The sequence below is a fragment of the Typopeltis vanoorti genome, chromosome 9 (assembly GCF_054136105.1).
Source record: "Typopeltis vanoorti isolate ZY-2024b chromosome 9, IOZ_Tvanoo_1.0, whole genome shotgun sequence".
NCBI lineage: Eukaryota > Metazoa > Arthropoda > Arachnida > Uropygi > Thelyphonidae > Typopeltis > Typopeltis vanoorti.
The window spans coordinates 4,334,313-4,346,913 of NC_143557.1; the positions used below are offsets into that span (position 1 = coordinate 4,334,313).

A 12,601-nucleotide genomic window follows, 5' to 3' on the forward strand; every position below is an offset into this window, starting at 1 on the left:
AGGAGTAGCCATAGTATTCAACACAAAATACGAGGCTAATCTTCTTGAATGGCAGTCAGTCTCAAGTAGAGTAATGTGGGCAAATATGAGAATGGGGAACTGGACAATGAGACTTATTTGTGCCTATGGTCCCACAGAAGGTTCTACTAAGGTAGAAGTGGAGGAATTTTTTGAGGCTTTAGAAAAAGCAACTGACACAATGAAAAATGAAAAGTTGGTCCTTGTTGGGGATCTAAATAGTAGAGTAGGAAATGATTGTGAGACATACAAAAATATTTTGGGAAAATTTGGAGAAAAGAGCAAAGCTAATAATAATGGCAAATATCTGTTGGATTTCTGCTCAGGACATGGACTGGTTATTACTAACACCATGTTCCAACATAAAAATGTGCACAAATTCACATGGAGAGAAGAGGCTAGGAATAAGAAAAGTCTCATTGACTATGTTATTGTTGATAGTGATGTTTTCTCCCTGGTGCAGGACACCAGAGTGTACAGAGGATTTGAAATTGGAAGTGATCACTATTTAGTCTTGAGCAGGATAAAATTGAATTTCATATTGAAAAGAATAACATGTAAGAAAGTTTTAAAGCGAATAAAAGTTCAGCAGCTCTCAGATGTAAACTGTAGACTAAAATACAGAAATATTATTGAAAAGAAAATGAAAGAGTTTGAGAACAGGAATCAAGCCTTGGAGATTCAGTGGCAAACTCTGAAGGAAACATTGATTGATTCTGCCAGAGAGGTATGTGGCGAGGTTGTGTGCAAAGATAAAAAAATCAGAACTCCCTGGTGGACACAGGAAGTTAAAGAGGCAGTGAAGGAAAAGAAGAAAGCATATCAAAAGTTCCTGGCAAATAAGTCAGCTTTTACTCTTACAGAATACAGAGACAAATGTAAGAAAGCTAAACAGTGTGTGAAACTAGCTAAACAAAAGTCATGGGAGGACTTTGGCAAGAATATAGAAAATAAATATCAAGAAGGTGGCAAAATATTCTGGAGGTTGTTGAAGAAGCTTAGGAATGGAGGAAAGAGTGCTGTAAAAGGAATTAGAGATGATAAAGGTGAAATGAAAACAGGAGAAAAAGATATCCTTGAAGTATGGAGTAATTACTTTGAAAAACTGCTAAATGAAACAAGCAGTGATGACAGCACAGTGATAAAAAACACTGACCAGGCATGCAGTCAGGAATACATATCCATACTTGAAGTAGAAAAAGCCATCAAAGGCTTGAAATGTGGAAAGGCAGCAGGAGTAGATGATATTCGACCAGAAATGCTGAAGTATGGTGGTATAAGAGTCTTACAGTGGCTGCACTGCATAGTTCAGAAAGCCTGGACAGAGGGACGAATTCCCGATGATTGGAGTAGAGCTCTCATAGTACCCATATATAAAAAGGGAAATAAAACTGAATGTGAGAATTACAGAGGTATTTCCCTACTGAGTGTTCCTGGCAAGATCTATGCAAGTATACTTGAGAAACAGTTGAGAAGAATTGTGGAAGAAAAGCTTGGTGAAGAACAAGCTGGATTCAGGCCAAATAGAGGCTGTCAGGATCAGATCTTCACTTTACGACAAATAGTCGAGAAAGCATGGGAATATAACAAAGATCTGTATTTAAGTTTTGTCGATTTGGAAAAGGCATATGACAAGGTGCCAAGAGAGAAGCTATTCAATACGCTGCAGTTATATGGTGTCAATGGGGCATTATATCAAGCAATACTTAGTCTTTATTTGAGTTGTGAGTCAGCAGTTAGAATTGAAGGAAGTACAGGAAGATGGTTTAATGTTAAATCTGGTGTGAGACAAGGATGTACATTATCCCCTCTGTTATTCATTATCTATATGGATCACATTATGAAGGAAAGTGGTATTAAACATGATATCAAAATTGGAGATGTTAATGTCAGCTCTTTGCTTTATGCGGATGATGTTATACTTCTAAATAAATCCGCTACAAGTCTGCAAGATTCTCTGACTAAATTGAATAGCTGTTGTAATAGATATGGTATGAAGGTCAGCAATAAAAAGACAAAGACAATGAAAATAGGCAGAATCATTGAAAATGTCAACTGTGTTGTGAATGGAGAACCTGTGGAACAAGTAAAACATTTCAGCTACTTAGGCACAATTTTTACTGAAGATGGTAAACTAAATATAGAAATAGACAACAGAATCAGCAAAGCTGGTATCATGGGAAGTCAGTTGAATAAATTCATATGGAATAAGAAAGAAATTAGTCGGAACACTAAATTAGCTGTATACAAGACTGTGTTCAAACCAATTTTAACTTATGGATCTGAGAGCTGGGTCAGAAGTAAAACACTTGACCAAAGACTAGAGACCGCAGATATGAGAGTCCTGAGAAAGATTAGAGGCGTGAACAGATGGCATCAATGGCAATATCATATTAAAAATGAGGATATTAGGAAAGAACTTGACATTGTCAGCATCCAGGAATGCGTTAGCAGAGCTAATCTCAGATGGTATGGTCACTTAAATAGAATGGGAGAGGAAAGATTAGCAAAACAAGTGTTCTCTTCCAGGTTGGCAGGAAAACAACCGAGAGGAAGACCAAGATATAGGTGGATTGATACGGTACAAAGTGCCTTAGACGATAGAAATATAAGATCTGATAATGTTGGAGTCTTGACAAGTAACAGACTGATTTGGAGAAAAATTGTAGATAGGAAGTTAGTAATGATGTAATTTTTTCATGTAGTACTGTCCTGTATATCCTGTACACCCCTTGAGGGTACATGGCAGGAATTTGATGATGATGATGATGATGATGTGTATCAACTTTTGAGTATAATAAACCTTGCTTTTGATTCTAACAAAGACTTTCTGTGATTTCTGGAATCCGATGCACCGCTTATAAAATATTAATGCGAACCTATGCAGGATATTAAAAAGGGTATATTTTGGCCACGTCTGCAGAGTTGATAGGTATCATTAAGTACTGTCCTGAGATTACCTCTTGGTTGTTAATATTAATAATCTAATAGCGCTAAGTGGCGCAGTAAAACAAATAAATTTCTTGGCGTTTTATGAGGGGTAAATCTCGGACACTCTGATACTCTGGTACTGCCTCGATCTCGAGGAAATTCCATTGTCCCTCAGAGGTACCACGTGTTACCCGATTGAGTGCATAACGGAGATATAGCATAAAAGGTTAAAATGGTTGTGATAAGGAAGAAAGCGACACAACAATGTGAAAGTTCGTTTAGGAGATTCAGATACCGAACAAGATATTTCTAATGAAGATAAATTAGACACAAATGAAGAGTATTTTCTTGGAAAGGATAAAGAATCAAAATGGAGGAAAAATCCAATAAGAAGGCAATTAGAAGACAGCCACAGAATATTTTGTGTCAACTTCCATTACTTCGGCCAAATGCAAAAAATGCCAAGACAGAACTTGAAACTTGGAATTGCTTTATCACAGATGATATTTTAGATCTAATCATATTATATAGAAATAAATACATCGATTCTATTTCGAAACTGGTATTCAAGAGAAAGAGATGCTAAATGAATAGACAAAACAGAATTGAAAGCATTTTATGCCTCTTATATCTAGCTGGCTTACATTGCAACAATCGGCTAAATTTGCAGGGTTTATGGGCTACAGATGGTAGTGGGATTGAACTTTTTAGACTTACGATGTCTTTAGAGAGATTTAGATTTATTCACAATTGTATCTGGTCTGATGACAAACTTACCCATGTGGAACACCTGAAAGTTGACAATTTAGAGGCTGTGAGAGACATTTTCTCACCATTTGTAGAAAATTATAAATTATGCTACTCTATGGGACAGACTATAGCAATAGACGAAATGTTACCTGACTTTAGATGCAAATGTGGGTTTGGACAATATATTCCATCAAAGCCTAGTAAATATGAAATAAAAATTTTTGATACAGTCGATTCGAAAGTATTTTACACAGGAAATCTTGAAATATATGCAGGTAAGCAGCCCGAAGGACCTCGATTAGTAATAAACCAGTAGATCTAATCAAGAGACTTGCAGAACCCATTTTCTCTTCAGGACGTAATATTACAACCGATAATTGGTTCACTGATATAAATCTTATCACCGACTTGAAAAAGAAGCAACTTTCATATGTAGGTTCTGTTCGTAAGAATAAACCCCAACTACCACCTGAATTGGTGTCTCCTAAAAACAGGTCAGAAAAATCCAACATATTTGCTTTTGGTGCAGATTGCACACTTGTATGTCATGTACCAAAAAAGGGAATAAACATAATTTTAGTTTCAAGTATGCACTTTGATAACACCATGAATTTAGATTCCCAAAAGCCTGTTATAATAGAATATTACAATCAAACTAAGTCAGGAGTTGACACTTTGGACCGAATGATTGGTACATATATTGTAGCCAGGAACACCAGAAGATGGCCTATGGTTATATTCTACACAATTTTGAATATTGCAGGAATAAATGCTCAGACATGTTATATGCTAAACAACAATGTGAAAATACGGCGCAGAATATTTATTAGAAATCTCGTAACACAGCGTCAGAACTAATAAAAAGGCGTTCAGAAATCTCTACAAGGGAGCATAAGCCTTTACACCTGAAACTTCGTCAATCTCAGACATAATTTGAAGGAAATTCTAATGACGACATAGATATGGCTCTCTTGACAAACAGAATAAGAAAAAGATGTTTTATGTGCTATTCATCCAAAACGAGTCGCTTATCAAAATATTTTTGCAAGTGTTGTAAAAAAAGTATTTATGCCTTGAGCATAGCAATATTGTTTGCGATGACTTTTGTAAATCCAACTGTTGAAGATTCTGATTAATTAATGTTAAATGCATTTGTTTAGTTTTATTTTCTTTCATTATCCATGTTTGCATTATTTTGTAACAAAAATGTTTATTGTTTGTTTCTTTGCTTCAATAATTTCTAAATTGTAAATGAAAATAAATAAACCATCATGTATTATATTTACAGTGTTTTTTTTTATTTTTTTTTATTTTATTTATTTTTTATTGCATTTCAGCACATGCTAGTAACGAATGTATCTCTCGGATACACATGACCTAAGCTGCAATTTTTACGACCACGACCTCTGCAGGGTTAATCTCTTCATTCATCCATTTCACACCTACCTTGTTTAACATTCTGATGCTTGAAATACATTTTGACATTCTACTAGATAGTTCTTGAATATCTCCCAAGCTGCATTGATCTCTTTTCCAGCTAACTCCTCATTCCATGCTACACCTGCAAGCTGTTTTCTGAGCTCTTCATAATCACCACCCTTGTAGTTCCACATATATCCTTTTCTCACAGAGGTCCTCACACTACTGGCAACCACTCAGGTAATCACTTCACGGTCACTCCACCGACTGGAGGATAATTTGACACCTCATTTATAAAATTGACGTATTTTATAAGCATAAATTATTTTATAAGATATGTCAACAGCTGCTAAATGAATGGCATGATTAAGGCAAAGTACATTTTCAATTTCTTTTAATTTCTGTCCAAATTTCTGCTTCATCCTTGCTCCACCTGTTGTTATAGCAAACCTTTTTTTCCCCCCCTTCAAAATTTTTCCCAGTTTTTGCATTTATAAGTCCATAATATTTTGAATATCAGTTGATGAACATTTTACAGGTATATGAACCTAGCCTAAATTAAAAATTTTGTGTCATATGAATGAATTACAGTATTGAAATATCTTTTATGTCCAATACTGGTCCATTTCCATGATCACTGCTCCAGTGAATTGGTAACTATCATTCCTTCACTTTCAGTTGCACATGTACCAAGAGCAGCATCTGCCCAACATCCCACTTACTGTGCAACTGCAAATGCACCAAACCTGCTTCTCCACTTCCTCTTTTATTCTGTCCACCTCTGTCCTCTGGAACAGTCTTCTTTATGAAGCATTCCCAAACAATTACAACTTGCAACTCTGCACTTCTTAGTCCTCATCTACACTTCACACATGGCACTGATGTGCTTATAGGTCTCTTGACTTATGTATGGCATTAATATAAAAAAAATAATAATAAAAAGAATTCTCCAAAGTAACTAATATGGTTATCGGATGTCTGTTAATTCTTTCATTTTTGATATTTGCTCTTCTTTTCATAAAGTCCAACTTAACTTTAAGATATTTGAATATAATACATACTTCTGCTTTGAAATTAACTCATGTGTAAAAGAAGTACCGGCAGCTATTCAAATTGAGATTCCACTGAGCTACACACACACACACACACACACACACACACACACACACACACACACACACACACTCTCTCTCTCTCTCTCTCTCTCTCTCTCTCTCTTAACTGAAGCAATTCTCTCATCTCATACTAACAGAGGTTGGGAGAAGAACTGCTTCATGAATTCATTTTTATCTATCCTCCTTTGTCCCTTATTTTTGTCACAATTGTAATTTATGCTCTGAAGATGTTGGTTTGAGATTCAGCAAAATATTTATCCTCAAATTATTATTAATTTTGTTTCTCTGGTGTTGTTTTTATTGTGAAACTGTTATGAAAGTAACTCTCTCTCTCTCTCTTTGTGTGCATGTGTGTGTGTTAAAATACTCCATACACAAATGTATCAGCAGATGGTATTTAAAATTGGGGTCATTCACTTTATTATTCAACTTTTAAATTCATTTTGTTTTTATTACTGTAATTAAAATGTTTATTTTTTTATTAAGTGAATTGTTTCCTAAAAACAGGAAGTTATGTCTTTGCTATTTGCTGAGTAAGAAAAAAATAACATCATTCAGAAATAAACCAATTTACCATAACCATATTAAACTCCCCTTTTTACTAAATTGTAAAAAGGAAAGTTAATAATAACATCTCCCTCCCGAAATTAATGCTTGTTCTCTAGATTTATTAATCCATGTTTGGTCTCTAGAGTAGTTCATTTGATTATCTAATCCTTCTCCTACCCATAATCTTTTGTGGATGGATTGGTATAAAAAAATGTGTTCTGTGCAATGTACATTCCACATAAACCTTCAAGAATCTTCCAACTTGCATTTTGGTAGTGCATTTTTATCTTTGAAATATGTGTATATATCTCATATATTAATAAATTTTAAAGATTTCAAATGAATTGAGAAAGGAATTTTGAATTAAAAAATAAACATATTTAAGATGAAGTGTTTGTTTCTATAGGGAAAAGTTTTTCAATACATAGGAGAAAAAACTGGCAGTAAAATTTCCTTATATCCTGAAGAAATGGTTTTTCTTATGGAAACTGTAAGTATATTTTTTTATATAATTACTGTATAATACTGTAATTATATTTTGATATATAATTATTGTATATCAAATTATATAATAAATATAATTTTTGAAATCGGTTCATTCTTTTTGAAACACCCTGTATTATTATTATTATTACATAACACCTCCAGGGAGACCAAAGACTCATCGAGAGAGGACACCTGCTCTACAACTCTCCATCTCCACCACTCCACTAACCACAACTACCTTCTTCATCAGCAGTGCCATCTACCACCACCACTATTTTCACAGACAATCACAAACATCCATGTCCACGGCAAGAGTAGGGTATCCGCTCTCCAGCCTTTTGGCTGGAGAGCGGATACCCTACCCACTCGGCCAACTAGGCCGGCCTGCTTTTGTGTGATCTCTGATTTCATCTTAGGTCTTGCAATTTTGTAATGCACTAGTAACTGCATCAGCTTACCTGTATAGGTTTGAAAAAAAAACCATGAAGTTTGGAGCAACTTATTTGGTCATTCTTGACATTTCCAGAGTTTTTGAGGTCTGGCATAAAGATAGTCTTACCAAACCATCACCATAATGTCTTTCTTCAGTTTCCTGTTGGATCACCATTTTCCATTTTTGCTGTTAACTATTTATCATGGTGAATGGTTTCCTCTCTCCATATTGCTCCACCAATGCCAGAGTATCTCACAGCCTTTTACATCCACCCATATCCCTCTCTTATAATTAATGATCTTTTCTCATCACTCCTAAATCCTATCCATAGTTTTTTTGATGACATTTTCTATTACTTTTTTCATTTCACAACCATGCTCTGATCCTAGCTTCATTATCTGCCTCTTTGGTCATTCACTATGTATGATAATGAATCGTTTCCTCTCACCAGATTTCACCACCAATGCCAGAGTATCCCACTGCCTTTTATACCCATCCACACCTTTCTTCTGTAATTAATAACCTCATCACTCCCAAATCCTATCTATAATGTTTCTCATAACAACACCTTCCATTCCTTTCTTCATTTGACAAACCATGCAGTGATTCCAGCTCCATTATCTGTTATCAGTTTCTTAAAAACATTAATGCTTTCTTCTTGCCATTCTCCTGTGGGGTGATGAGTAAAACTGAACCTTAGTGCTACCAGAATTTTCTTACTTTTGATAATACTCTAGTATGGTCAGTTGACTTACATCTCTAACCTTTCATGGTGTAAACACATCTGGAGCCTTCTCAATCACCAAAAAACTTAATCTTTAAAGGTAATTTATTATTTATAAAAATACTTAATATTCTCTTCCATTCGCAACATCACTTTTTTGCCTGTAGAAATTCTGCCGAATTTGGTGGTATACTTAAAACCTCTAAAAATGCTATCCAGAAGAGAGTAGTCTTCTTAATAAATGATTCCTTCCTCATACTCACTTCAGGTTACCTCATACTGATTAATTTTTTGTCATTGGTGGTATTTCTATGAGATGTTTTCATGGGTACTGTTCCTTCACCAAATGGCCATCATTTTTATACTTCTTTCTAAGCATAAAAGCAGAGCAACTGCTGGTCAACACATTATTAAACAGGCATCTCCAATGGAATCTGAAGGTTCATCATAGGATGTAGGCTTATCACACTGCTTTTCATACCTTTCCTTAAACTTGTTTATCAACAGAGCACTCATGATCACATCTTGTAACAATTTGTTACTATCCATGCAAAAAATCTAGTTCTCATGCCCTTGTTAACTGCACTCATATACAACCTCCAGTGGCGGTGTCCTCTTCTCTCAGATCGTTGAATATTAAAAAATTTTTTTAGCATATTAAGAAATTATTCAGTCCATCCTAATAGAAGCATCCCACAAATTAGTTGCCATTTTGGTCTGAATCTTTTCCACCACTTCGACATCTCAAAAAAACCAGGCAACCAAATTTACACAGTAATTCAAACAAATGATACAGAAAGGGTGTCACTTCTGGGGCATGTTTTGAGCACATTGTGCTTAAGGTTTGTAGATGGATAACTGAGAGGAGACCTCCACTTTGCCTTTTAAGGAATGTGAAGAGCCAACCAGTCCTCACCTTCTCTTGGGACATGTTGTTAGTAGATTATATCTAGATACCGAACAAACAATGATGGACTGGCAGTTTGAGAACAACTATGTTATTGTTGATAATGATTTAGCTAACCAAATTGGATTAATATTTGGCTTAAGCCAAAATTCCAAACGATGGTACAACATGACAGAATTTTTGGGGTCTCTGGTTAAACAGGACCCTGTTGTTTTCATCAGTGAACCAGGACACTATCAACATAAAAAGCAATTCAGTGGCAGAGAAACAGAACTAACAGAAAAATTGGACAAGTACTAGATCAACATGATAGACATCACTGAAACAAAGAAGACAATAATCAAAAGGAAAAAGGAGTAGTTATAGTATTCAATGCTAAATATGAAGATAATCTGGAATGGCAGGCAATATCAAGTAGTCATGTGGGCAGATATCAGAATGGGGAACTGAACAATGAGACTTATTTGTGCCTATGGTCCCACAGAAGATTCTTCTAAGGAAGGCATGGAGGAATTTTTCCAGCTATTGTAGAAGGCAGCTAACACAATGAAGCAGTGGTTCATGTTGGAGATCTAAACAGCAGAGTATGAAATGATTACCAGACATGTAGAAATGTTTTGAGAAACTTTGGAGATAAGAGCAAAACTAATAATAATGGTGCCTGCTAGATTTCTGTTCAGGACATGGGCTAGTTATTACTAACACCATGTTCCAACAAAAATGTTCAGAAATTCAAATAGAAGATACAAGAAATAAGGAAGTCTTAATGACTATGTTATTATCAATAATGATATCTTCACACTGATTTAGGACACAAGAGTATACAGAGGATTTTAAATTGGAAGTGATCGCCGTTTAGTACTGAGCAGGATAAAATTTATTATTATAGTGAAAAGAAGAGTGCTTAAGAAAGGTTTAAAACAAATGAAAGTTGAACAGCTTTCAGAGATGAACTGTATACTGAAGCATGCAAATATTATTCAAGAATAAATGAGAGTTTGAAAACAAGAGCCAAACCTTGGGGGAGATTCATTAGCAGACTCTGAAGGAAACATTGATTGATTCCGAGAGAGAGAGAGAGGTATGTGGTGAGGTTGTCTACCAGGATAGAAAAATCAGAACTCCATGGTGGACTCAGGGAGTTAAATTGTCAGTCAAGGAAAAGAAGAAAGCATATTGAAAGATCCCGTCTAGTCAGTCACCTTGTGCTCTGATAGAATACCAAAAAAAAAATGTAAGAAAGCAAAGCACTTTGTAAAACTAGCTAAACAAAAAGTCATGGGAAGATTTTGGTAAGGACATAGAATATAACCACCTTCTTGATGTTTATATTTCCTCCATTTCTGATGTGAAGACATCAGAAATGGAGGAAAGGAGTACTGTAAAAGTAATCACCTCCAGACAACTGAATATTAAAATATTCTAATTGTTTGGAATTATTACTTTGAAAGATTGCTAAATGAAACAAGCAGTGACAGAATGGCAGTAGAAAAGACTCAACAGGAATGTAATCAGGAGTATATTATTATTATATCAGACTTTCACGTAGTCAGTAACTCATTGTAGGAGGTTCTCCGTCACATACACACAGCTCATCATGCCATTACTTGAATGCATTTACTGTTTCTGCACTCGCCACACTTCCAAGTAGTGCATTCCAACAAAAAAACCTACTCTTCACCCCCTTGCTCACACCTTTATACAGCTTCCAAGGATGACTTCTTGTTCTCTACCTATTCTATGAAAAATCTGATCCACATTAATTAGGTAATAACACCTTACCAACGTACACAATGTACCTATTAAGTAATGAGATTGATTTTTTACAAGACAGCCCTTAGGATAAAAGTAACAAGCATGCTTATAGTTTTGAACACTATAGTGTGTTGTAATCACAGGTGCAACTTTCAAGTCGGGTGATGCAGCCGTTTTTGTGGCAACCATTGAAGTAAGAGTGTGTGTGAGCGGAGCCTGTCAGAGGTTGCATCATGGAGCAAAGAGCTGTGATAAAAGTTTACAGTAAATTAGGAAAAACTGCTACAAAAGTGTACCAAGACCTAAAAAAAAGTTTACTGCAATGACTGTCTGAGTTGTGCACAGATGTTCTGATGGTTTTCAACATTTAAAGAGGAGAGGGACCCTGGAGGATGAACCATGCTGTGGACGACCAGTTTCTGCATAGACAAATGAAAATGTGGTGAAAGCTAAGGAAATCGTTACCTATGACAGGTGAATAACCACTAGGCTGCTTGGTGTCAGTAAAGAAATGGCCAGATTAATCTTAGAAAGAGATTTGCACAAGAGGAAGATTTGTTCAAGGTTTTGTGCTGCACACATTGACATACAAACAAAGAGAGGGAGCACTGGGTTGCATGTTGTCAAAATTTCATTCATACAGTTGATAATGTGTTGCAAAGAATTGTCACCAGTAATGAAAGTTTGTGTTTTCAGTTTGATCTGGAAATGAAACATAGAACATGGAATGGAACATCTTCTTCCCAACAGAAGAAAGTCAGGTTGCAAAAATCATGCCAAGAGAGTGATCATTGATTTTTCGATACTACTGGAATTATCTGCAATAAATTTGTTCCTGAGGGCACCACAGTGAACAGTCAGTATTATTTAGGAGTAATATAATATGTCTGTATGCCCACATGCAACATGGGAAAGAACTGTTCCACAACAACAATTGGTTTCTGTAGCATAGCAATGTGCCTGTGCATTGCCTGTGAAACAGTCTGGCTTTGAAGTCGATCTGTGTGATCATCCCCCCCCCCATTTGCCAGATTTGTCTCCCTCAGACTTTTCCCTCTTCTCAAAGATGAAGTGTGCCTTGATAGTGTTTCAGTAACATTGAGGACTTGCCTTCAAACACCTGTACAACAGATGTAAACATTGTGTTGGAAGGAGATTATTTTGAATCTGCTGTGTAATTGACAATTCCAATTATAGTTCTTTGTTCTGATTTAATTATTGTCTCATTACTTAACGGGCACACTGTGTATGTCTCAGTCATGCCCCCCCCCCCAATGATTGACTGACTGACTGTGCACAGGTATTCCACTGGCTTTCAACATTTAAAGAGGAGAGGGGAGTCCCTGGAGAATGAACCACACTGTGGACAGCCACTTTCTGCATGGACAAATTAATATGTGGTGAAAGCTAGGGAAATTGTTGCCCATGACAGTTTAATAACCATTAGGTTACTCTCTGTACAGTGTGAACCCTTTCAAACATCTCTTCATCCTTTTGAAAACCTGGTGATCAAA

General features: G+C 35.8%; 1 protein-coding gene across 1 annotated transcript in view; it reads left to right on the plus strand.

Moving 5' to 3' along the window:
* Positions 1-12,601, plus strand: part of Tsen54 (tRNA splicing endonuclease subunit 54) — a 274,826-nt gene that overhangs the window by 60,152 nt on the left and 202,073 nt on the right. The window contains exon 4 of the mRNA XM_090397395.1: positions 7,189-7,272. Within this exon, the coding sequence (XP_090253521.1) occupies positions 7,189-7,272 (84 nt within the window). The remainder of the gene's footprint in view (positions 1-7,188; positions 7,273-12,601) is intronic.